The sequence below is a fragment of the Staurois parvus genome, unplaced genomic scaffold, assembly GCF_062004578.1.
Source record: "Staurois parvus isolate SC_StPar_1 unplaced genomic scaffold, SC_StPar_1.0 ptg000336l, whole genome shotgun sequence".
Taxonomy (NCBI): domain Eukaryota; kingdom Metazoa; phylum Chordata; class Amphibia; order Anura; family Ranidae; genus Staurois; species Staurois parvus.
In genome coordinates, this window is record NW_028318132.1 from 121,402 (window position 1) to 148,889 (window position 27,488).

The 27,488-nt window shown below is 42.3% G+C and overlaps 2 protein-coding genes across 2 annotated transcripts in view; one reads left to right on the forward strand and one right to left on the reverse strand.

Annotated features, from left to right (window-relative positions):
- ALKBH2 (alkB homolog 2, alpha-ketoglutarate dependent dioxygenase) overlaps positions 1 to 6,675 on the forward strand; it is a 12,229-nt gene extending 5,554 nt beyond the window's left edge. The window contains exons 3-4 of the mRNA XM_089684092.1: positions 724 to 922; positions 6,189 to 6,675. Of these exons, the coding sequence (XP_089540218.1) occupies positions 724 to 922; positions 6,189 to 6,498 (509 nt within the window). The 3' untranslated portion in view covers positions 6,499 to 6,675. The remainder of the gene's footprint in view (positions 1 to 723; positions 923 to 6,188) is intronic.
- Positions 6,676 to 12,280: 5,605 nt separating this feature from the next.
- FANCG (FA complementation group G) overlaps positions 12,281 to 27,488 on the reverse strand; it is a 44,868-nt gene continuing 29,660 nt past the window's right edge. Inside the window, exons 11-15 of the mRNA XM_089684086.1 lie at positions 27,091 to 27,392; positions 18,487 to 18,527; positions 16,987 to 17,139; positions 13,495 to 13,633; positions 12,281 to 12,533 (exon numbers count right to left, since the gene is read on the reverse strand). Coding sequence (XP_089540212.1) covers positions 12,413 to 12,533; positions 13,495 to 13,633; positions 16,987 to 17,139; positions 18,487 to 18,527; positions 27,091 to 27,392 — 756 coding nt within the window. The 3' untranslated portion in view covers positions 12,281 to 12,412. The remainder of the gene's footprint in view (positions 12,534 to 13,494; positions 13,634 to 16,986; positions 17,140 to 18,486; positions 18,528 to 27,090; positions 27,393 to 27,488) is intronic.

Below are 27,488 nucleotides of genomic sequence, written 5' to 3' on the forward strand. Positions count from 1 at the left end.
GGTGCTGCTGCAGCCAGCATATGTGGTTGCAGCAGCACCTCTACACAGCACACTTACCTGCTGCTCCGGCACTCAATTTTCGCGGGGCCGCTCGGCTCCGCCCCCTCGCCGGTGATTGGCCGCCTGTGTGCCTTTCCTGAGCTACAGTTCTGGCGGCCAATCACCGGTGAGGAGGCGGAGCCGAGCAGCCGCACGAACATCCAGTGGCCGAACTGAAGGAGACGCCGCGCTTCCTGGACCGGATCGTCGTGGGACTGGATCCAGGTAAGAGACATCAGCCCCTGCAAACCCCTGTACTTAATGCCGCAGCCCCCCTAACATGTGTACCGGCGTATAAGACGACCCCCAACTTTTGAGAAGATTTTCAAGGGTCAAAAAGTCGTCTTATACGCCGGCAAATACGGTAGATTGTGACTCCTCAGAGGTAAGCTGAATAATGTATTGAAGCCAGTGGGTCAGGATGACTGTAATTTTCTGGCGAAGGTCAGCAGTGGTAGCCCCTCCATATCTCTCTAAGCACAGGTTTCTTTTATAGCAAACACAACAATAATGATTCGCAACATGAAAATACCCTACGCTTACCCAATAATGATTCGCAACATGTTCTCACATGAAAATACCCTACGCTTACCCTTTAATACAACTAAAACTGTAAAATAGCATGAACAGAAGAAGTAAAATTATTACAATAAGTTTAATCTTTTTTTTTTTTTTAATTCACAGGGGATCTTAGTAAAGTTCATGTTTTTGGAAAATGGCATACTGTACCTAGAAAACAAGTAACTTATGGAGATGAAGGGTTGACCTATGCATTTTCTGGCATCACATTGTCTCCAAAGCCTTGGATTCCTGTCCTGGATCGTATAAGAGACAAGGTGAAACTGGCCACAGGACACTCCTTCAACTTTGTTCTAATCAACAGGTATTATAAGTGGATCTAGCCATGAACACTTCTCCATGTATTAGAATAACAGTTCACAATTTACTTTCAGTAAAATATAGGACCTTCATAGACCTTTAGGGCTATGGATAATATTTAACAATTTCCTGGCTGGAGCAATTTATTCATGTTTATTACACGTTAAAATCTGCATTTTTGCCTAGCAAAGTACTTAAGACCCCCGAGAACATTATATACACTGCTCAAAAAAATTAAAGGAACACTTTGAAAACACATCAGATCTCAATGGGGAAAAATATGCTGGATATTGATACTGATATGGACTGGATAAAGTGTTAGGAATGTAAGGATGCCCATCGTTTGATGGAAATGAAAATGATCAACCTGCAGAGGACTGAATTCAAAGACCCCCCTGAAAATCAAAGTGAAATAATGATGCAGCAGGCTAGCCCTTTTGTGAAATTTTATTGCAGCAACTCAGAATGGTACTCAGAAGTTTGTTTGGCCCCCAGGTGCTTGTATGCATGCCTGACAATGTCGGGGCATGCAACTAAGGAGATGACGGATGGTGTCCTGGGGTATTTCCTCCCAGATCTGGACCAGGGCATCACTGAGCTCCTGGACAGTCTGAGGTGCAATCTGGCGGCGGCGGATGGACTGAAACATGATATCCCAGAGGTGTTCTATTGGAGTTAGGTTTGGCGAGCATGGAGGGCCATTCAATTGTATCAATTCCTTCATCCTCCAGGAACTGCCTGCATACTCTCGCCACATTAGGCCAGGCAATGTTGTGCACCAGGAGGAACCCAGGACCCACTGCACCAGCGTAGGGTCTGACAATGGGTCCAAGGATTTCATCCCGATACCTAATGGCAGTCAGGGTGCCATTGTCTAGCCTGTAGAGGTCTGTGCTTTCCTCCATGGATATGCCTCCCCAGACCATCACTAACCCACTACCAAAACGGTCATGCTGAACGATGTTACAGGCAGCATAACTTTCTCCACACCCTTTCATGTCTGTCACATGTGCTCAGGCTGAACCTGCTCTCATCTGTGAAAGGCAGAGGGTGCCAGTGGCAGACCTGACAATTCAGGTGTTCAATGGCAAATACCAATCGAGCTCTATGGTACTGGGCAGTGAGCATAGGGCCCACTAGAGGATGTCGGGCCCTCAGGCCACCCTCTTGTGGTCTGTTTCTGATTGTTTAGTCAGAGACATTCCCACTAGTTGCATGCTGGAGATAATTTTTTAGGGTTCTGGCAGTTCTCATCCTGTTCCTCCTTGCACAAAGGAGCAGATGCCGGTCCTGCTGATGGGTTAAGAACCTTCTACTGCTCTCCTAGAGTAAGTGACGGTCTCCTGGAATCTCCTCCATGCTCTTCAGACTGTGCTAGGAGACACAGCAAACCTTCTGGCAATGGCACGTATTGATGTTCCATCCTGGAGGAGTTGGACTGCCTGTGCAACCTCTGTAGGGTCCAGGTATCACCTCATGCTACCAGTAGTGACACTGACCCTAGTCAAATGCAAAACTAGTGAAAACCAGTCAGAGAAAATGAGTAGGGAAAAAATGTCAGTGGCATCCACCTGTAAAACCATTCCTGTTTTGGGGGTTGTCTCATTGTTGCCCATCTAGTGCACCTGTTAATTTCAATAACACCAGAGCAGCTGAAACTGATTAACAACCCCTTCTGCTACTTGACTTGATGCTATACTCTGATTAAAGTGTTCCTTTAATTTTTTAGAGCAGTGTATTTTCTGAAAGCAAATTACCGGACATGTAGAATAAAACCACAGTGTTTGCAATTTGTATGTTGTGTAATAGTTTTAATGCACACAAACACAATTTAATTCCCAATTTTTGAGTAAAAAAAAATAAGATGTTTACACTGAGAAAATAATTGCAATATGAGTCAGCTCTCAAAACTGTATGCACCCATGAAATTAAAGTGGTCCTAATGGCTGAAGGTTTTTACGTTTATGCATTCTCTGATCTCGATCCATTGAGACCAGTGGCTCTCGTCACTCTTCCCTCCTCATAGGCTTAGAGGACAGCAGCCAGAGCTATCAGTCACAGCCAGTGAGGAGGGAATGGGGGGCAGGGCTGAGCCACGCTTTATGTGTCATTGGACATACAGTGGGGATCGAAAGTTTGGGCACCCCAGCTAAAAATTTGTATTAATGTGCATAAAGAAGCCAAGGAAAGATGGAAAAATCTCCAAAAGGCATTAAAATACAGATTAGACATTCTTATAATATGTCAACAAAAGTTAGATTTTATTTTCATCATTTACACTTTCAAATTAACAGAAAACAAAAAAATGGCATCTGCAAAAGTTTGGGCACCCTGCAGAGTTAATATCTTGTACTGCCCCCTTTGGCAAGTATCACAGCTTGTAAACGCTTTTTGTAGCCAGCCAAGAGTCTTTCAATGCTTTTTGAGGTATCTTTGCCCATTCTTCCTTACAAAAGTCTTCCAGTTCTTTGAGATTTCTGGGCTGTCTGTCACGCACTGCTCTTTTAAGGTCTATCCATAGATTTTCAATTATGTTGAGGTCAGGAGATTGTGAAGGCCATGGCAAAACCTTCAGTTTACGCCTCTTGATGTAATCCCCCGTGGATTTCAAGGTGTGTTTAGGATCATTATCCATTTGTAGAAGCCATCCTCTCTTTAACTTCAGCTTTTTCACAGATGGCATCAAGTTACCATCCAAAATTTGCTGAAATTTTATTAAATCCATTTTTCCTTCTACTTGTGAGATGTTCCCTGTGCCACTGGCTGCAACACAACCCCAAAGCATGATTGATCCAACCCCATGCTTAACAGTTGGACAGAGGTTCTTTTCATTAAATTCTGTGCCCCTTCTTCTCCAAACGTACCTTTGCTCATGCCGGCCAAAAAGTTCAATTTTAACCTCATTGGTCCACAGAACTTATTTCCAAAATGCATCAGGCTTGTCTATATGTTCATTTGCAAAGTTCAAACGATGATTTTTGTGGTGAGGACGTAGAAGAGGTTTACTTCTGATGACTCTTCCATGAAGACCATATTTGTACAAGTATCTCTTAGTAGTGGAATAGTGTACCACAACTCCAGTGTCTGCCAGATCTTTCTGGAGGGATCGTGCAGTCAAACGTGGGTTTTGAATTGTTTTTCTCACAATCCTGCGAGCTGTTCTCTCTGATATTTTTCTTGGTCTTCCAGATCTTGCTTTAACTTCCACTGTTCCTGATGTCTGCCATTTCTTAATTACATTCCGAACAGAGGATATTGACATCTGAAAACGCTTTGCTATCTTCTTATAGCCTTCTCCAGCTTTGTGAGCGTCAACTATTTTCAGTTTCAGTTTTCTACACAACTGCTTAGAAGAACCCATGGTGCTGATTGTTGGGGCAAGGTCAGATGAGTCTGGGCATTTGAAACCTTTGAGATTGACATCACCTGGTCTTCCCAGACAATGACTGAGAACAATCCATGACACTGGCAGGTCTCAGCTTGGCAAAGGGGGCAGTGCATGCTATAAATTCTGCAGGGTGCCCAAACTTTTGCAGACGCCATTTTTTTGTTTTCTGTTTTTTTGAAAGTGTAAATGATGGAAATAAAATCTAACTTTTGTTGACATATTGTAAGAATGTCTAATCTGTAATTTGATGCCTTTTGGAGATTTTTCCATCTTTCCTTGGCTTCTTTATGCACATTAATACAAATTTTTAGCTGGGGTGCCCAAACTTTCAATCCCCACTGTACACAGTGCAGCTTGGGAGCGACAAGTGCCCCCATAGCAAGTGGCTTGCTATGGTGTGCACTCTGCATGTGAGAGGAGGCAGGAGCCACCAGCGGGGGGGACTCGAGAAGAGGGGGATCAGGGCTGCTGTTTGCAAAACCATTACACAGACCAGGTAACTATGACATGTTTGTTATTAAAAACAATAGGTTTACAATCACTTAAAAAAGAAAATGAGGGTACCCAAAATTATTACTAGGTAATGCTTTAAAAGCTTTTACGGCTCATTAGCCTACAGATAAGTGTGAATAAGGAAACTGGAATTATTTTTCTCACCCCAGGGTGCGTAACAATACCCTGCATGTGTTGCTCAATTTTTTACATAAATATGCATGCCTTAATCGTATGTTTGGATGCGTATGTGCAGGGTGACAAGGTGCTTTAATTTTTTTTTTTTTTTATTGTAAACTTTTTTTGAATCCCTACTCTTTATGAGCCTCATGAAATAGCCATTGACCAAAGTAGGCAAAATTTTTTTTATAACAGTTTTGCTAATTTATGCTTGAATGAGGTCTTTTGCAAATGAAATGTTTTTTGATACATCTGAACTAATCCTTGACAAACCAATAGTGGAAGCTTTGAAAGGGTTGAAAATGTTGATAATTTGAGTAAAAATGCAAAATGGTTATGAATAGTCTCTGTGTTCCCCCAAAGCACTGTGTAACCCACGTTTTGGAGATCAGCAAGTTCTCCAGAGGGTGCTAATGTGCAGAAGAAAAAGACTTTAAAGTGGTTGTAATGGCTAAAGTTTTTTTTTACCTTAATGCATTCTCAGTATTAAGGTAAAAAAAAAAAAACTTATTTGCAGCTCTCCCCCAGCCCCCCCAAATACTTACCTGAGCCCGCTGACGATCCGTCGCTGCTCTCGCTCTCCCAACTTTGGCACCTGCTGTTGTCAATCAAATCTAGTGATGAGGGAGTGGGGCAATAGATACACACACAGCCTGCCCTGAGATCAAGCCTGCACATATACTACCATGGGAAGCTGCACAGAGCAGCTTTTAAAAAAAAAAAAAAAAAAAAAAATTTACATTCACTTTAAAGTGCTTTGGGACAGGAAACTGCCCAGGAGGATATTAATGTAAATAGGGAGATCAGTAAGATGTTTACAATAGACCGAGTGCATCCATTTAGATATAATGGCTCACTACAGGCATCTATATATCTGCTGACACAGGTCTTTGTTTCAGCAAAGTAGATGGTGACTGGGGATCCAATAAGCTGAAAAAGTGACAGCCCTTTGTGCAAATCTCTGGAGAATTACTTATATTTCTAATTGAATGTTAGTCCCTTTTGATCAGTTGTATAGGCAAAAAAAACGTTTCCCAAAGAGAGGTTGTATCTGTCAAAACTTATAGTTTGTAGATCACTTAGTTTTATACTGATACTCATTGTCAGATAAGCAAAAACCGCACAAACATTTTGGACAGAACAGAATAAATATATAGAAAATTACTTTTATCTAGGAAGGTAATGATTTTTTTCTTTTCATTTTTGGAAGGTATAAAGATGGAAATGATCACATAGGTGACCACAGAGATGATGAGAAGGAGCTTGTCCCACAGAGCCCTATTGCTTCTGTGTCTTTTGGAGCATGCAGAGATTTCGTCTTCCGGCACAGAGATTCCCGCAGCAAAAATTCTATATGTCAAATTCAGCCTGTAAAGCTAGAACTAGAACATGGAAGCTTGCTTATGATGAATTTCCCAACCAACGTCTATTGGTATCACAGCCTTCCCGTAAGGAAGAGAGTCATTGCTCCTAGAGTTAACTTGACTTTCCGGCAACTTATGTCAAAGAGGCTGAAATAAACAGAAACTAGAACATTAGAGATCATTTAGAATGTACAGCAAGTGGTTTTCTCTATTCAAAGTACACATAAGCTTGTGACACCCATCATCAAACATAAACAGGGGTTTGTAAAGTTGCAGCAGATAACCTCGAAATACACTCACCAGCCACTTTTTTTTTTTTTTTTTTTAGGTACAGTGGGGCAAAAAAGTATTTAGTCAGCCACCAATTGTGCAAGTTCTACCACTTAAAAAGATGAGAGAGGCCTGTAATTGGCATCATAGGTATACTTCAACTATGAGAGACAAAATGAGAAAAAAAAAATCCAGACAATCACATTGGCTGATTTGGAAAGAATTTATTTGCAAATTATGGTGGAAAAAAAGTATTTAGTCAATATGAAAAGTTCATCTCAATACTTTGTTATATATCCTTTGTTGGCAATGACAGAGGTCAAAGGTTTCCTGTAAGTCTTCACAAGGTTGGCACACACTGTTGCTGGTATGTTGGCCCATTCCTCCATGCAGATCTCCTCTAGAGCAGTGATGTTTTGGGGCTGTCGCTGGGCAACACGGACTTTCAACTCCCTCCAAAGGTTTTCTATGGGGTTGAGATCTGGACACTGGCTAGGCCACTCCAGGACCTTGAAATGCTTCTTACGAAGCCACTCCTTCGTTGCCCGGGCGGTATGTTTGGGATCATTGTCATGTTGGAAGACCCAGCCACGTTTCATCTTCAATGCCCTTGCTGATGGAAGGAGGTTTGCACTCAAAATCTCACGATACATGACCCCATTCATTCTGTCCTGCACATGGATCAGTCGTCCTGGTCCCTTTGCGGAGAAACAGCCCCAAAGCATGATGTTGCCACCCCCATGCTTCACAGTAGGTATGGTGTTCTTTGGATGCAACTCAGCATTCTCTCTCCTCCAAACATGACGAGTTGTGTTTCTACCAAACAGTTCTATTTTGGTTTCATCTGACCATATGACATTCTCCCAATCCTCTTCTGGAGCATCCAAATGCTCTCTAGCAAACTTCAGACGGGCCCGGACATGTACTGGCTTAAGCAGGGGGACACATCTGGCACTGCAGGATCTGAGTCCCTGGCGGCGTAGTGTGTTACTGATGGTAGCCTTTGTTACGTTGGTCCCAGCTCTCTGCAGGTCATTCACTAGGTCCCCCCGTGTGGTCCTGGGATTTTTGCTCACCGTTCTTGTGATCATTTTGACCCCACGGGGTGAGATCTTGCGTGGAACCCCAGATCGAGGGAGATTATCAGTGGTCTTGTATGTCTTCCATTTTCTAATTATTGCTCCCACAGTTGATTTGTTCACACCAAGCTGCTTGCCTATTGCAGATTCAGTCTTCCCAGCCTGGTGCAGGTCTACAATTTTGTTTCTGGTGTCCTTCGACAGCTCTTTGGTCTTCACCATAGTGGAGTTTGGAGTGTGACTGTTTGAGGTTGTGGACTGATAACAAGTTCAAACAGGTGCCATTGATACAGGTAATGAGTGCAGGACAGAGGAGCCTCTTAAAGAAGAAGGTACAGGTCTATGAGAGCCAGAAATCTTGCTTGTTTGTAGGTGACCAAATACTTATTTTCCACCATAATTTGCAAATAAATTCTTTCCAAATCAGCCAATGTGATTGTCTGGATTTTTTTTTCTCATTTTGTCTCTCATAGTTGAGGTCTACCTATGATGCCAATTACAGGCCTCTCTCATCTTTTTAAGTGGGAGAACTTGCACAATTGGTGGCTGACTAAATACTTTTTTGCCCCACTGTATACCTTGCTAGTGCCAAGAAAATATCCCCCACACCATTACGCCACCACCAGCCTGAACCGTTGATACAAGACAGGCTTTCATGTTTACGCCAAATTCTGCTCCTACCATCTAAATGTTGCAGCGAGTCTGCCAATTCTCCTCTGACCTTTGACATCAACAAGGCATTTTCACACAACTACTGCTTACTGGATATTTTCTCTTTTTTGGACCATTCTCTGTAAACCCTGGAGATGGTTGTGCATGAAATTCTCAGTAGATCAGCAGTTTTTAAAATAATCCAGCCCCTCTGGCACCAACAGCTATGCCACGTTCAAAGTCACTTAAATCCCCTTTCTTCCCCATTCTGATGCTCGGTTTGAACTTCAGCAAGACGTCTTAACCACGTCTACATGCCTAAATATATTGAGTTGCTGCAATGTGATTGGCTGTTTAACACTTTGTGTTACAAAGCAATTGAACAGGTGTACCTGAAAGTGCATGTAACAGTTGTTTGCATGTAGTAAATTGTACTAATAAATGTTTGCCAAAGTTATAATCGGTGCAATGGTAAAAAATAAATCTGTACTCATCAGGTTAAAAAAAAAAGACTTTTTATTCATGGTATCCTTATTAAAATTAATGTTATTTTATTGTTGTCCTAAACTGTATTTTTGTAAATAAATGTATATGATCGTGCACGATTTGTGTTTTTCTTAACATAGGAGAAACTGTATCTACATCTGGAATCTCTGAGGATAGTTATTGCCATAAGGATGCTCAACTGTTAAGATGGACATCTGATTGCAGTCTTCTTTAGTTTGACTTTTGTTTTTCCAAGGTCTGAATAAATATTAATTGGATTGCCTAAGCTAGACCTTACACTACATAGTTGTTTTTAAATCTATAGGAGATTGTAAGAATGATCAGCTTGTAGGTCCTCATTGATGAGATAATCTTTGCCTGATCGGGTTGATTTCTGGTGAGGTCAAGCAACAATAATCCTGTCTGTAGACAGTAGCATCACAGACAACCACAACTGGCTGACTAGTTTGGAGAGTAAGGGGACAGTCAAATAAGCCAGGGCATATCACCCATGGGTGCAAGGTGTGCACTTGCACACGGGCCCTGAATGGGTAGGGAGGCCCACTGTGCTCTGACCCACACTGCACCCCTGGTTGGTGCCTTCTGCAGCAGGTGAAATTTGAGTCGAGGGGTGATTGGTGTGGCGATGATGGCAGTTACAAGTACCAATCTTCCTGTAGGGCTTACTGTGAAGCAGCTGAAAGCCGCTTCTCCTCCCCCTCCCGTGGATTTCAGCTGCTACACGGAAAGCCATAGGAAGAAGGGTCAGCCGCACACCGGAGGATAGATGAATATAGTGTATATTTATTGATCCAGAGATCACGCAAAACACTAGGACATGAATACAGGACCTGTTAACGCGTTTCACACGATCTCATGCTTAAACATGTCCTGTATTCATGTCCTGGCGTTTTGTGTGTCCTATGGATCAATAAATATACACTATATTCATCTGTCCTCCGGTGTGCGGCTGCAGGTGAGGCTGTAGAGGAAGATTGGGGAATCTCTGTCACCAAGACCCTTTCTCTGTCTCAAAGGTGAGATGGCAGGGATATGTTTAGACCCCTGATATCTCAACAAATTCCCCCAACAGGGCTAATTAAAAACATTTTTTAATAAATATTAAATGAAACTAAAAAAAAAAAAAAATACAATTTTTAAAAATATTAAAAAATACACCCCTCCCCAAAAAAAAGCACTGTGGAAAAAAAAAATAATAAATTGTAAAAAAACTGAAGAAAAAAAGAAAAAACAACAACACTGACGCTGTACATAGCCCTACTGACATGAACTACTGTCCCAACTCCCTCCCTTCCAAAAAGCATTGTAAAAATGAAATTATAAAATTAAAAAAATACTGACACTGTCCACTGCCCCCCCCCCCCCCCCCACACACACACAGAAGCACTTTGAAAACAATTAAGAAAAAACAAAACAAAAAAAACTACTGACACATCCCCCCCCCCCCCAAACACTGTGAAAAAAAATAAATAAAAATAATTGTACAAAGTAAATACAAAAATCAATAATACAAATAAAGTACTGACAACATCCTGCACATGCTACCTACTGCCATACACTCTCCACTCCTGTCCTGCACATATTACGAACCGCCGTACACTCTGCACTTCTCTCTCGCACATACTACCCACCACTGTACACACTGTACTCTCTCTGCTGATGCAGACCCTGCTGGTCACGAATCCTACTCCAGCAATCAGCAGACCTGCACTGATTCAAACAGGAAAGCCTTTGAGTCCATTCAAGGTTCTCATTTTTAACTGAAATTCTGATGAAGTGGGAGTTCCTTTGACCGCTGAAACGTGTTGCCAGTCTTCCAGCATAACATCATTAAATTAATTTGGACTCTTATCTTTTGGTCTGGTGCTCCCATATGAGCACACATTTTCCTGGTAACCTGCTGAAGTACCCACAGTGGGGTGGCCTTGCCTATTGTGAGAAGCCTAGCCTGAGCCGCTGAGCTCTTCAAGTGTTCTTTTCCCCCTCATACTACCTTGATTAAACTCATATCAAAGTCCCAGCACCTCTTGGATGCCTTTTTATTTTTTTCCATTGGAGCCTTCATAGGAGGTCGTCTGAGTGTCCCATAATTTGGATGCAAAGACAAGGCACTAGGACAGCCACAGGGGCCCAAACTTCCTAGAAGTATCAATTGCCAGGGAGGGATTTAGAAACCGGTTAGGGTTGAGGACAGCCAAGGTTGGCCCCAGTTGTCTGGGCACATCATGGGGCACGCTCGAGAAGTAGAGGATGGACAATGAGGGGTACTAGGCACCACTGATGACCTTCCATGACCCAGAGGAAGAGGGTAATAACCTGGATTACACATAGATCCATGGGTTAAAGTGACAAAAGAACTAGAGATAGAGCCTCTAGGTTGGAGACCCCAAGTGCAGAGGAGAAGGGGGTGAGTTGCTTAAGAGAGTGCCGGAATGCCATGTCAGGAAGGACAAGCAAGATGGCCCCTCTGGGGGCATTTTTGTGTACACATGAGCATCTGTCACCAAGGATGGCGTCAAAGGGGCCATTTAAACCGAGCCAGTGATTGTGACCTGTTACTCCAGTAACTGACCTAGCGTGTCTTGACCATTCCTTGAATGCTGCCTGCACCAACTCCAGCTTGTCTCTTGAACGCCACTTCTGCCTGCTCCCATTGCTGCTGTACCGCTGATCTGTTATCGACTCTGGCCTGCACCCTGCCTATACACCTGCCTATGCACCTGTATCTGATCCGACTACCAGTCTCTGACCCAGCTTGTCTGACTCTGCTGAGCTACTTGCTGCAAGCATCTGCCTATTTGCTACCAGTGCCTGCTCTCTACCTGACTGCTACCAGCCTATGCTTAACCTGTCTGCTGCCACCAGTGCAGATCTGTTCCTGCCTATTGCTCACCTGCCACTAGACTGCTGGGTTCACTGTCTGCTTTCCTCTGCTTGGCTTGGACACTCTGCCTGACTCCGCTGCTAGCAGGACCAATAAAGCCAATGCTACAAGTCACATGGCAGGAGGCCTCTTCTCTCTATACACTCCACAGCATGTCTACCTGCAAGCCACTTCTGTCATAGGTCCTTCCCTCATGGGTCCCACCTCAGTCATCAATATTCCAGGCCTTCCTGCTTCCCTTGGCTGAAAGTGCTCCATACCTGCCTAGGCAAAACCTCAATCATCACGCATCCCATCCCCATAAATACACTGCAAATATTGGCATATTTAGTCTGCATATTCTTGCTTTTTGAACTCTCATGTACCCTTCTGAGTCTGTGTTAGCTGTTCACACAAAGTCAGTTGTGTGTGGCAGGTAACTGTAGTCTCTCTTTTGAAGTTCAAGACAACCAGTATAAAGAAGAAAAAAAAAAAAAAAACTATGGATGGTATTTGATCTAGTAATCTATAGCAACAGCCACACACCTTCAATGATCATCACCTTAGATATGCTTAAGCAAAATGTTTATACTCAGAACATTAGATTTGTATACAAATAATAACAATTTAGTTTAAACGCAGGTAGAAAATATTTTAAAAGGGGAAACCCAGCAGAGTTACTAAACATTCTGTAAAGTTTTTAGGAGTAGATGGTAGTTTCTTTTTCTTCGTTTTGCAAATAATCCTCCAATTCTTGAACAAGCGACTTGTCCAGCAAGAAGCTTTTTTGGATGCAGACAACCAGGTGCAGTGGCAAATCCCTTAGAAAGATGGTAGAAAAGAAAGTTAGACTGAAAGAAAAAATGTCTTAAGAGTATCCAAATATTTTCCTAAAATAGTCCACAGTGACTGTTCAATTAACTCAATTTCTGCCGTAACCCTTTGCAGCCCGATATAAACTTTGTGCAATCAGTTAACACTACCAGTTTTATAACAGATACTCTAGTCTTCACCATCTGAGTGTTTCCCCCTTCTTGAGAGGACTAACGTGTAATTTCACAGGTAGGTGTAAATACGATCTATAGTGAAAGTGGGTGTGTGTTATATGTATGTTTGTGTCTTAGGAGACACAATAGAAAGTGTGAGGAAAGAGCCCAAAAATAAAGGGGAATACCCTAGTTTTGTCAAGGCAGGAACTGTGAGATTTTAATTCACGTCTCGCTGTTTGTTTCAACTTTAAAATGTAGGATTCCTCCTCACTTTCTGTCTTGGCGACAATAGTTACCAGGACAAATAAATGTGTAAATCTCCCCAGCAGGGAGACAGACTGCAATAAAAATTGATAGGGGCTCAAATTCTTCCCCATTCTTTTCAAAACTTAAAAAAAGTTTACCTTTACATAGACTTTATCCTTGAAACTAAATCTAAACTGAAAAGTAAAACAAAATCATATCAGGAAAAGTAAGAAATCTCTTTAAAGTGTCATTTGCTATACACATTGCTTCCATGTTGCAACATGGTGTAATATGATACCAAAGATCTTAGGTAAGTGCGCAGCCTGGTAAATATTAAACAGGCTGCGCACAGTGAACTTCTGACGGAACAGGTCTACCTAAAAATTAGTTCCCTATATTTTTCTGGCAGAAACCAAACAACCAACACTTTGGCACTGGTCATCTGATCAGGCAAAGAGAAATGTTGTCTTAACCTAATTTTTACAATGAGGAATCCTTCTTTTACTAATAATGTACTGTTTTTGTCTTCTTTCAGGAATACACTTACCTCTTCATTTCCTCATATTGATCAAGTAGGTAATCAATTTTACCCTGGTACCTCCACCTCCTAAATTCAAGAGCTACTATTTTCTTATGCTCTGTCTTCCACAACAATCCAATAAGGCAGAAAAGTGCACCAGGAAAGCCTGAGAAGAAAGTATTTCTTTTGCATGAATACCGGCAAGAAAAAATAATTTTAAAAGAGTTCAATTTCTGTAGCAAGCAATACTAGGACAGATTAGTCCAGGGCTCAGGGCAAGGATGTGGATCTGCTTCCCCCTTCTAGTGCATGCTGTAGAATGTGTGTACCACCCTTCACCTATTATCTGCCCTCTTGTTCCAGCTGCCAACAGTTGGCATGGAGTGTGCACTGCACATCAATGCCAAACCGCTTGCTTTCTAGCAGCTAAAAGGTAGTTGTGCAGCTTGTTGTGTTTTTTTGTGTCAGCTGTGGGCAGATAAGGTGGAGAGTGGGTGAGGTCAGAGTAAAAGAAGTAACTTTCAGAGCAGACATGACTCTGTGGCCCGTTGATTGCTAGCTACTGAGTGTGTGGTGAGGGAGTACCCCCTTTACCGCTGAGACCAGGTTAGCCGCCCATCCTGCCCACCCCTTCTCCCAGCTCTGGTACCTACTACAAAATACACTATAGCTAAGCTTTATATCCATTAGGAAGAGGTTTCATATGTGTAGTCTTTAGTGAGTATAATGTATATAATAATAATAATAATAGGGTAAGCCAGTGTTCAGCCATCATGTATAATGTGTCTAATATCTTTGTGTTCAATGATTATACAATTGGTGTAATCCAGAGTGTCCTATGAGTGAATGTTTAATTCCTTTACATTTTTTCTGTTATGATCAGTAATCTAAATTGTATTTTATATTACAGTAATCCCTCTGCCTACCATGGCCCATAGAGACAGCAGAAAAAGACCTAGTGGGCCATAGAGTGTGCACCTTTTTTCATCTTTTTTTCTGTCCGATTATAGATCTGTTTGCACCAAGCAAGCATACAGTAGCTCCTGACAACATGTCTAATTGCATAAGAAAATATTCACTTGTACACAATGGCAAAGGGACTTAGAGGACTACGGCTCATATTTGTCTATAAAAATGTTTTTGTAAATCATGTGCAAATGTGCACAGCGGCAAGTTGTTTTCAAATGTAAAAGTTTGCACTTTTGTTTTAAGAGTCAGTCCGATTCTACTTTTTACACCACCAGACCTTCATTTTCAAATTAAAGTCAACCTGAAGTCACCTCAAGCACGCAGGAGCACTTGCCATAATGAGCTAGTATGCATGGCATACTTGCACAGAATGGAAGACTTACCTCCTACGCTGGCCTCTTTCAGGTCCAAGCTCCCCCTCATCATGGACATCTTCAAGGATTCTTCTTTTCAGCCTTGCATCATATCCCTTGAGTCATTAATGACGCAACTCCACCTCATGCACGTTGGATTTATATTATTCTGGAACCTAATTGTTTTTCTGACATTTTACAGAAAGTAGAAAACTGCTAGGAAAAACTATGTTTTTTGGCAGAAAAGACATAAAAAAGTCTCTTATATCAAAAAACTCTACTTATCAAGTATTTTATTGCAGTTCTGCTTTGAGAAAACCAAGCCAAATGCTTTAGTCAAGTATACTTAGCGTGATATGTGGGTGTTTAACAAAAATGATTTTCATCATGATAACTTTAAAAAAAAATGTAAAGGCTAAGTCCACATTTGCATAAACAATTTTTGTGACTTTTAGGAAATTAAGAGAACAAATAAGAAAACCTCATAGGCATTACGTCCAGCATTTAAGCACTAAAATTACAGTTGTGGCCAAAATTATTCAACCCCCACTGAAATTGAGTGTTTTGGCCAGTTTGACATTGCTTTTGATCATTCAGTCATCTTGCTTACATTTACATTAAAGAGGCACTTGTAGGTCAGACAAATATAACATAACAGTTATAATGAAATAACCACAAATGTCTTTTCTGTGCTCACAGCATTATCAGTTTTATTCAACCCCCAAGTGACATTCAATCTTAGTACTTAGTACAGCATCCTTTTACAGTTATAACAGCTTTTAAACGTGAAGCATAGCTTGACACAAGTGTCTTGCAGCGATCTACGGGTATCTTCGCCCATTCTTCATGGGCAAAGGCCTCCAGTTCAGTCACATTCTTAGGCTTGCGCACTGCAACTGCTTTCTTTAAGTCCCACCAGAGGTTCTCAATCGGATTTAAGTCTGGTGACTGCGATGGCCACTCCAAAATGTTCCAGCCTTTCCTCTGCAACCATGCTCTAGTGGACTTGGAGGTATGCTTGGGATCATTGTCCTGTTGAAAGGTCCAACGTCTCCCAAGCCTCAGGTGTGTGACGGACTGCATCACGTTTCCATCCAATATCTCCTGGTACTGAAGAGAATTCATGGTACCTTGCACACGCTGAAGCTTCCCTGTACCTGCAGAAGCAAAACAGCCCCAAAGCATGATTGACCCTCCACCATGCTTCACAGTAGGCAAGGTGTTCTTTTCATCATAGGCCTTGTTCTTCCTCCTCCAAACATAGCGTTGATCCATGGGCCCAAACAGTTCTAATTTTGTTTCATCAGTCCACAGAACACTATCCCACAACTTTTGTGGTTTGTCCACATGGCTTTTGGCATACTGCAGTCGACTCTTCTTATTCTTTGGAGACAGCAAGGGGGTACGCCTGGGAGTTCTGGCACGGAGGCCTTCATTACGCAGTGTGCGTCTTATTGTCTGGGCTGAAACTTCTGTACCCACATCTGACAAATCTTTTCTCAGTTCCTCAGCAGTCACACGGGGACTTCTCTCCACTCTACGCTTCAGGTAGCGCACAGCAGTCGAAGTCAGCATCTTCTTTCTGCCACGACCAGGTAGCGTTTCAACAGTGCCCTTTGCCTTGAATTTGCGAATGATGCTTCCTAAGGTGTCTCTTGGTATGTTTAACATCTTTGCAATCTTCTTATAGCCATTGCCCTTCCTGTGAAGAGAAATCACCTCTTCTCTTGTCTTCCTGGACCATTCTCTTGCCTTCACCATGTTTGTAACCACACCAGTAAATGTCTAGAAGGAGCTGAGTATCACAGTCATTTTAAAGCTGCCTAATTGGTGCTTATTATGCTTGATTGCTGCTCGGTGACATCCACAGGTGTTTTCAATACCTGATGGAAAGCACCTGTATGAACCTCTGTTCTTCAGAGTGGTAGTCTTTAAGGGGTTGAATAATTGTGGCAATGAAGAAACCACATAAGAACCATTTACTACTGTATTACATAAACAATTGATGTCATTTTAGTTGCATTTGGGTAGTTACAACGTCCTTGTAGGATTTGATTCTGAATACAATTCCAAATGTACACTATAGTCCCTAAACCCCTTTACAGCATTGGGGGTTGAATAATTTTGGCCACAACTGTATATTTTACTCTCAACAATTATAAAATAGGTGTTGACATTCCATATTCAAACAACTCACCTTGCATGGCCTGAAGGGCAAGTCTCACGTTCATTAGGGAAATCTTTTTATCTCCCATTTGCAAAAACTGGTGACTTCTGCCCAGAAACGCTGCTGCTTTCAGAACTGTAAATATGTGATGCTCTTTAATGTGATCAGTAGCCTTCAAAGATCCTGCAATATGTGAAAAAGAGCATAAACCCTGGATGTGTGACAAAAACTGACCGTGAGTGTCAATAAAGGATATTTAATTTATAATAACCTATATAGTCAACTTTGGTGTTCTAATAGGATTCATCAGGAATTGCAATAGAAGGTGCAGTCTAGTCTGCAGTCTAGTCAGTGAGCGTGAACCGCTCAGCTTGCCTCTGGGGTTTGTATGACAGTGGAGAAAAGCTGCTTGGAGCACAGTCCTTTTTGTTTGATGTTATCCAAGTGTTCTAATAGTGTTACTAAACAACATGTTTATGCGTTTAACCACTTAAGCTCTGGAAGATTTTACCCTCTTCATGACCAGGCCATATTTTGCTATTTAGCACTATGCTACTTTAACTGGTAATGGTCATGCAACGCTGTACCAATGTATATAATTTTTTTCATACAAATAGAGCTTTTTTTTGGTGTTATTTGATCACCACTGGGTGTTTTATTTTTTGTGATATAAATGAAAGAAAAAAAAAAAGAACATTCTTTTATACTTTCTTCTATAAAACATACACAACAAAATCTAACTTCATAAATTTTGGCCAAAATGTATTCTGCTACACGTCTTTTAATAAAAAAAAAATCCCAATAAGTGTGTCTTGGTTTTCATGAAAGTTATAGCACCTACAAACTATGGTATATTATATATATATATATATATATATATATATATATATGAATTTTGTTTTTTTTTTTAATACGACTAATGGCAGTGATCAGCGACTTTTAATGGGACTGCGATAGTGCGGCAGGCAATCTTACACTGACGCTGGGGGGGAGCGGACTAACTGCTACTGACATCACCAGTGACATACATTAATACAGTGATCAGTGAGAATACTATACACTGTCACTGTACTAATGACACTGGCTGGGAAAGGGTTCACATTTAGGGAGATTAAGGGGTTAAATGTGAGCCTAATTATGTGTAAAGTGTGCTGCTTTTTACTAACAGATCTCTTAGTTTCTCATCCCTGCTTTGCAGGGATGAGAAACAGAGAGATCGTTCCATCTGTACAAAGCTCTGTGTTGTTTATCAACACAGAGCTCTGGGCTGTGATTGTACACAGCCAGTCAGCAGGTTCTGGCTGTGAATCATTGGCCTTGCTGACAGACTCAAGCATAGCGGTAGTAGGCAGGGGCACGCGCACACGAAACCAGGAAACAGGCAGTGACGTATGTGTACATTGATTTGCCTGTGCGGGCCACCTGTCAACAGTACATTAGTCAGATAAGTGTGTTTACCTACATCACTCTGACACAATTATTTAGTAGGGGCCTGTTATAACACAAATTGTGGTTAGCTACAAAACTCACCAGAGTCAGCAAACTGAACTTTCGTCGTTAGGTTTATACACCTACAAATACAAAAGCAAAAAAAAAAAAAAAAAAAAAAAAAAAAAAGGAAACATGAGTATCAAAGAACATAATCTAGAGTAGGGTTATGGCATTACAGAAGCTATAGCTGCCTATGGGGCTACTGTAGGGCCTGGGATGGGAGAAAGACCACATAAGGGAAGCTGTTGAGGCAAAATAAAAACTTTGAAGCTGACCTCAGACACACAGGAGTAATCAAGATCATTAGCCACAGATCCCCTTTACTTCTGTGAGGTTTGTTTTACTACCTACTAGACCACTTCCTTTAGCACTTATGGAGTGAAAGGGCCCATCATTTACAATGAAGATCTCCTAAACTCAAAATGACCTGGAAGATACTTGAGAACAGAGTAGTGAACTGGAAATTAAGATTAAAAGTGAATGTCTTGCACTGCTGCCCCATTGTTTCCTTACAAATTATACCCACATCGCTGTATATTTATATTAAGATCAGTGACAGTATCCTCACATTTGACTCTGCTATGTACCACGGAGAAAGGATGGCCAGAGTTCCAACTAAAACTCTGCTATGGGGCCCTCATGATCTGTAGTTAAACCCGTAATCAAATTCAAATAAAGCAGTTGGATAAATTGGAAGAATAAAACATTAGTGGGCCACATCTACACCTTCTTAAGTCTGGAAAAGCCTATGATGCTGTTTTTTCCCCAAACAGACTTTGATACATGTTTTTGAAGATCTGAGTTACAAACTTCTATAAGGAGGGGTACTTTTTATCCACTGGAGGACAGCTTGGACCTCATTTAAATTCCTAAACTTCTGCGGTACTAAGGAAAGGACAAAAAGGCTTCACATGGCTAAAAAATATCAATTTGACATGCTGATTAACCACTTGCCCTCCTGAAGATTTACCATCCTTCCTGACCATGCCATTTTTTGCGTTACGGTGCTGCGGTACTTTAACAATTGCACGGTCATGCAACGCTGCACCCAAATGAAATTTACGTCCTTTTTTCTCCATGAATTGAGCTTTCTTTTGTTGGTATTTGATCGCCTATGTGGTCTTTATTTTTTGCGATATATATATATATATATATATATATATATATATATATATATATAAAAAAGGCCGACAATTTTGAGATAAAAAAAAAATATTATCGACTTTTTGCTCTTAAACATGTCCAGTAAAAAAAATTTACGCCAAAATGTATTCTGCTACATGTCTTTGCTAAAAAAAAAATCCAAATACGTGTAAATGAATTGGTTTACGTGAAAGTTATAGCATTTACAAATGGCGGTATATATACTGGGATTTTTTATTTTTACTAGTAATGGCGGCGATTAGTGCTTTATAGCGGGAATGCGGCGGACATTCTGACACTGGGGGGGGGGGGGGGACTGATTTTGTGTCATTGACGTCCCCAGTGACACCAATACAGTGATTAGTGCTTTAACCTCCCTAGCGGTCTGATTATTTCAGATTTTTGGTGCTGAAAGCGGTACCATTATTTTGCATGGAAATATGTAGTTTTTTTATTGTAGGCTGTAATTTTTAGGAATAACTCACCGAAATCTGTCCGAACAAGAGTCTATTAAACATCCCGGGTATGATAAAATTTGAAACACGAAATCATAAATTATAATTTAATAAATAATCATAAAAAATTATAATATAATAATAATACATTTAATTCAATAATATAATCAAACCAAAAACACTGAAATTTGAAATATAGCAAAGTTGCAGAATCGTTTTCAGTGTCTGATGACGAATTTCCCCACGAATCATTATCACTCAATTCTGCAAGTGGTTCTGATTTACTATCGCTGTTCTCTAGCTGATCTAAAACCACTTTTGACCTAAAGGGACACTTTTTGGACGCCATGGACATTTCTCAGTTTCCAGGCAGAAATAACAGACAAAACGCAGGCAGGGCACAGGACAAAGCACTCGGGACAATATGTATGTGAAATGGGTTGAAACAGCAATGTTTTACTATGAAAAATGTGTTTTGAAAAAAATTACATTTTGTTAAATTTTCAAATTTCCCGCCGCCGGCGCCCGTAAGTCCCGACGTCACAGGGACCGGAACACAGAAGCCGGATATAGGCATTGGCCGGAGGAGATAGCCGGGGATGCTGCAGGGGACACATCGCGGGAGCGAAGGACAAGGTAAGTGCTGCAGGGACTCCCTATGCAGCACCGCATGGTAAGCCCGAGTGTAGCTCGGGGTTACCGCTTTTGGCACTGACATTTTACCCCGAGCTACACTCGGGAATACCGTTAGGGAGGTTTAAAAAAAAAAAAAAAAAAAAAAGCACTGACACTGTACTAATGGCAATTGGCAATGGGCAAGAAGGGGTTAATAAGAGGGGCGATCAAAGGGTTAACTGTGTGCAGGGAGTGTTTTACTAGGGGGCAGTGTCTGTGTGCTACACTGTATTCACACCCGCGGCCAGCGGTGTGGGTAGGGTGCGCCCCTTGCCCGTAAATGCAAAAACACGTATATATACACTTGATTTTGCGCACCCATACCACCTTGTAGCAGTATTTCTGCTATAGGACGGTCGGGAAGTGGTTAAGAATAAGAGACCAGCCAGTATTGTTTTGATAGAAATATTACACTCTCCAGCAGAAACGTCTAACTTATAAAAAGCAGTGTGGATATTGTTTTTACCCCTTTCATAACCAGGGAATTTTTTGCTATTGCACTACTTTAATTGGCAATTGTGCGGTCATGCAACACTGTACGCAATTATTTTTCCACACAAATAGAGCTTTCTTTTGGTGGTATTTATTCACCATTGGATTTATGTATCTATAAATGAAAAAAGACTGAATATTTTGAAAAAATTGGATTTTTTTCTACATGCTTACCTGTAAAATCCATTTCTTGGAGTACATCATGGGACACAGATCAGGCTATTCATGACTATGTGGGTTATATGCCACCTACAGGTGAATGGACCCTCTCCAACCAATCAGAGAGGAGCCCTCCCCTCTATAACACCTCCTACACAGGAAGTACTTCAGTTTTCTTGAAAGCCAAGAAATTCCAGAAAGAGGGGAGGGACCTCTGTGTTCCATGATGTACTCCAAAAAACAGATTATACTAGTAAGTATGTAGAAAAAAATCCAATTTTCTTTATCGTACATCACAGGACACAGTGCAGGCTATTTATGATTATGTGGGATGTCCCAAAGCAATAAAAAAATTTTGAGGGGAGGGTGACACCATGATAGCCACCGCCAACAATCCCACAAAAAACCTACTCAGCCGTTCGCAAGACGATGTGGCCAAAGGCAGAGTCCTCTGCGGCTCTTACATCCACCTGGTAGAACCTTGTGAATGTGTGAACCGAAGCCCATGTAGCGGCCTTGCAAAACTGAGCAACTGTCGCCTGATGGTGGATTGCCCAAGATGCCCCAACACTCCAGGCAAAGTGTGCTCTTACCCGAAAGGGTGGGACCTTACTTTTGAAACCATAGGTTTTAAGGACCAACTGACATATTCAATGTGAAATAGTTGCCTTGGATGCCCACTGCTCCTTCCTCGGCAGTCAGGCAGCACAAAAAGAGCATCCGACCTGACCTGCGTTGCCAACTTCAGAAACACACTTCTAGCGTGTACCACAACCAAGGTATGCAAGGTTTTCTCCCTTGTCAACTGCCACCTAGGAAAAAATTAAGGCAGAACGATGTCCTGATTGAGATATAAACTAGAAACCACCTTTGGTAAAGAAGATAGTTGAGGTCGCAATACCGCATTATACTGATGCAAAACCAGAAAAGGTTCTTCACAAGAAACAGCTGACAGCTCTAACACCCTTCTTGCAGAAGTGATTGCCACTAGGAATAAAACCTTCTGGGTCAACAGGACTAGCGCAATCCCCCTACTAGGCTCAAATGGTGGTTTCTGCAAAACCACCAAGAGCAAGTTCAAGTCCCACGGACTTTAAAGGTAGCCTAACAGGTGGAGCTCAACACATTATTCCTCACAAAAAGGTACAAACTAGAGGAGAGTGAGATGCAATCAACCTCTAAAAAAATACCCAATGCTGAAGCCTGGCCTTCCAAGCTCTGTAATAAGTGTTCCTAGAAATCTTTCCCCCTATCTCAACATAATGGGAATGAAAGAATCCAATACCCCCTTTCCCTTAGGATCTGGGTTTCAATAGCCATGCTGTCAAATTTAGCAACCATAAAGCTGGCTGCAATATAGGACCTTGAGACAGCAGGTCTGGCCTGAACAGAAGGAACCAAGGCCTGCCAACTGCCAGTCTCACATTGTCTGCGTACCAGGCCCTCCTGGGCCAGGCCGGAGCGATCAGAATCACCGGAACAGCCTCCTCCCGAATCCTGTGTGGGATACGTGGCAAAAGCTGAACTGGAGGAAAACTCCATAGATTAGGGAAAACTTACTCCAAGGAATCCCTCATCCTGGACACAAACAGGTCGACCTTGTTGTTGAACCTAGATGGCAACAGATCTATGTCTCATTGCTGGCAGATCGCCGAGAAAACCTTGAGATGCAAAGCCCATTCCCCCAGAATCAACCGTCAGCGGCTGAGATAATCCGCCTGCCAATTCTCTACGACCAGAATGAACACCGCTGACAAACTTGGAACATAACTTTTTGCCAAGGTTAGAATGTAATTCACCACCTCTTGAGCCTTTCGGCTCCTGGTACCACCTTGTTGGTTGATGTAGGCCACTACTGTGGCATTGCCAGACTGAATCTGTACTGGCCAGCCCCGAAGCCTGAATGTCCAATACCTCAGATCAAGCTTCACTGCCCAAAGTTCCAGGACATTGATGGGTAGAAACCTTCCTCCTGGAAGCCATGTTCCCTGAACAGTGGCCTTCTCCAGGGCAGCCCCCCCAACCCGAAAGGCTGGCATCGGTGGTAACCACCTTCCAAACCACTAGCCGAAAGGATCTACCTTTTTCCAAATCCAGGGCTGAACCTTCTTGTTCCAAACACTCAGAATGTTCTTTTGCAGCAGTCAGGAGTGGAATTGCGCATAGGGTACCGCTTCGAATGAGGACACCATTTTCCCCAGCAATCTCATACAGAGGTGAATCGAAGGATACCTCTTGGCCCCTAAACTGCAGACCTGGTATCTCAAGGCACAACATTTCCCTTTACTTTAAAATACTTTTGCCTGAGCTGTGTGTAGGATCATCCCCAAAATATTCCAGGCTCTGTACTGGCTTCAGGGCCGACATTTGAAGTTGAGCACCCAGCCCAATTGTTACAAGACCTGAACTGTAAGGGCCACATCTTGCTCCAGACTTGGCACCGCCCAACCTCTGAGCAACAGATCATCTAGATAACCTATGACTGTTACCCTTCGAGTTCTGAGCAGCCCCAACACAGGAGACAGAACCTTCGTAAACACTCAAGGAGCCGTTGCCAGCCCAAACGGCAAAGCTGTTAATTGGAAATTATTATTATTATTTCAGGTACTTATATAGCGCTGTCAATTTAAGCAGTGCTATGTCACATTCATCCATACTAGGGCCAATTTAGACAAGATCCAATTAACCTACCAGCATGTCTTTGGACTGTGGGAGGAAGCCGGAGTACCCAGAGGAAACCCACACAGGCAGAACATGCAAACTCCAGGCAGGTGGTGCCGTGGTTTGGGATTTGAACCAACGACCCTAGTACTGCCAGGCAGAAGTTCTGGATTAGAGTCTTCTAGGCAGTTGCAAAATTCAAAAGCTTTCCCCCCCACCCACACAAGTGGGGGCGCACCTTCATAAGGAGGCAGATTTAGGATCTGACTTGGCTGATTTTTGAGCCCAGGGTCTTCTTGGGTTCTGACCCTGCGCCCTAGAAGCTGCGGCCTGCATGCGATGAAAGGACTGTCAGGTAGATAAGGGACCAGCCCCTGATCCCTTAAAAGAGCGGTTGGATTTTCTTTTAAAAGGCAACAGAGAACTTTTTCCTCCTGAAATCTTTTAGATATATTTATCCAAATTCTCCCCAAACAGTCGCTCCCCAAGAAAGGGAAAACCTGCCAACAATTTCTTGCATGGCAGTTCCACCGAGCAACTCTTCAGCCACAAAACCCTGTGCATGTGAACTGATAAGAGACCCATGCAAGAAATTTGCTGAATTGAATCCTTAAGAGCATCTACCGCAAAACAAAGCATGTGAAACATTCTCCAAATCCTCGGCAGAATATTCTCCCTGCACGAATGGCCTTTCCAGGGTGGCACTGCTGGGCACAGGTGGGTGGCACTACTAGGCACTGATGGGCGGCACTGATCATCAGTGTTGACCCGTCCTCTGACAATTGCCGGTTATTGGCAGTACTTTTCTCACGCTGTGACAGCATGAGGAAAGTGCAGCCGAAAACCGGCAACTGCATTTACCCTGTGATCTGCTGTGTCATTGGACACAGCTGATCACGTGGTAAAAGGTTACTATGATTGGCCATTTACCACATCACGTGATCAGCTGTGTCCGTAGGACACAGCTGATTTCGGAGATCGCCGGGGCGTGTGGGAGGGCGCTTTCTGGGAGAAAGTCATATGATGCCTTCACAGAACTGGACACCTGTGCTGTAGCCATCATTCGGCTATAGAGCGGTTGGCAAGTGGTTAAAGTGTAAGTAAAGGAATGGATTTTTTGTTACTCACCACAAAATTCCTTTCTCTGAGTTCAATGACGAACACAGCTCTTCTGAATGTTGACTAGGGTTATACCGCTACCTATAGGAGAGGGACACTAGGCAGAAAAGAAACACAGCACCATCTATGGGCAGTCCTAAGTGGTCTAACCGCCCCCTCTGCTATAGGCAATCCAGTTAATAACAAAGCAGTGTCAGAGGATAAACTCCAACATTGGGGTGGGTGCTGTGTTTGTCAATTAACTCAGAGAAAGGGATTTTACAGTGAGTAACAAAAAATCCAGTTTTCCTGTTGGACACAGCTCATCTGAATCTTGACCACAGGCATGTCCTCAATGACAATGAGGGGTGGGCAAACCAAAAGCACAACAGAAGCAACCAGGCAAAACATGACAACCACCCAAACAACCCTCAAAGGGGAAAACAAGGAACTGTAAAAGCAGCCTGCAAAACCTTGCGGGAAAGAAAAACATTGGAACAACCCAGCTATGCACAGCAATGCAAAGTAGTGTGCAGGAGCTGACAGGGGAAAGAACTGTTTTGTTTACAAACAGTGTGCCCCTCCCCCCCAGTTGGAGATGCTCGGCAATCATGAGCACCGGCAAGTAATTACCGGCTGGGACCCGGTGATTGACAGCCACGGCCGCGAATAGCAGCACGGGTAGGGCAAGCGCCCCTACAAGGAAATGCAAAATCACGTATGATCACACATGATTTTGCACACCCGTGCCACCCTGTAGCAGTACTTCTGCTATAGGTTCAGGAAGGGGCTTCTTTGTGGCCGACCAAGCACTGAGCTTGTGGTCTACATATGCTCGTTGGACGGGGTGACCACTGGATCTAGATTATACAGCCCATCGTCCAGCCTGGCTGTTGATTGAACATCACCGTATGAAAAATACCAAGAAAAAATAAAAAAGGAGAAAAAAAAAATCTATGGAACCAAAGGTCTCAGCAGAGAGCCAGGTCCTTACTCCTACACTAGGTAAAAAAGAACTGGATGCACAGATGGCCAGGTAGACGTCTATAGCAGAATGGGTGTTTTATACCAGTTAGGACTGCCCATAGGCAGTGCTGTGTTTCTTTTCTGCCTAGTGTCCTCCTCCTGTAGGTGGTGGTATAACCCTGTGGTCAAGATTCAGAAGAGAAGTGTCCATCAATGAACATAAGAGAAACTTTTTTCTTTTCAGTTTTGGATAAAGTAGAGAAAGGTTAGACTTTCCCAATGTGAGGTCAAAAAGCTCTAGGTAATCTGGGTGTTGGTGGATGAACATTGGTTTATGTTTTATGAAGATGTGAAGTGGTGAAAGAGTGAAGGAGCATCATGAAAGATCATATTTTATATGGGACTTCATATATTTTTTGTATATAGGACATTTTTGAGTATAAATTTTTTTTTAATATTTATGTTTTGTTATACACTTATGTTCGTGATTAGGTTCTCAAGAGGTGTCTAGTAATAGGGAGGCACTGCACTAATGTGTTTGTTTTCAGATTTTGGAATGCATTGATGAGTGTGTGAAGGGTGTAAGTGACTTTAATTGGAGTGTTGGTTTTTTTGGTTACTCGCGGGATATATACACAAATACATTAAGTGATGGAAATCTTCCAACAGTGACACATGTTCTGGTGACAATTGCCTAAGATTGAGGGAATCACAATCACTTAGGAGAAATTTCCTCTCATTTCTCATTTGTGTTTCCAGGACAGGAAGTGAAGACTCCCCAGCAGAAAACAGACAGTAATAAAACAACCCAACCCTAGTGGCAGAACAGTAGGATTTCTCCATCAACATTTTCCTTCCATGGGTGGAAAAAAAGAAAAGAAATTAAGAAAATTGCATAATGTTACCCTTACTGTCCAAACAGACCTACACTGAAATTTAGTGACACATTTAATCACAGATCTTTCGGGAGTTTTTTGCCAGACATTCAGCGTACCTGGTGTATGCAGTAACTGACTCTTTATGATTTGCCAGCTTCCCTTGAGCTTCTCCTTGAAGGAAGTGAGCTGTGGAGGCCCATAAAACACAGTTCACCCTTTCAGTGTCAGATTTAGACTCTTGACTGGTCTCTGCTTCCACTATGCTTGTAATGCCAGCTGTGATGTGACTGAGATTTTCCAACACTTCTTCGCTTACTGTGATAGCGTCCTGCAACTTCTCAGTTTCTAGCAGAGCTGTGGCGGCTTCCAGATAAATCAACGGAAGTCTGGGTAGGGGAGCAGGGCTGGGATATATACTCTGAGAGTAAAAAAAAAAGAATATTAGACATTTTCCCAACTTACAGGACGTAAAGATATTACATCAACTGCCATTTTGTGGGAATAAAAGCTTGTA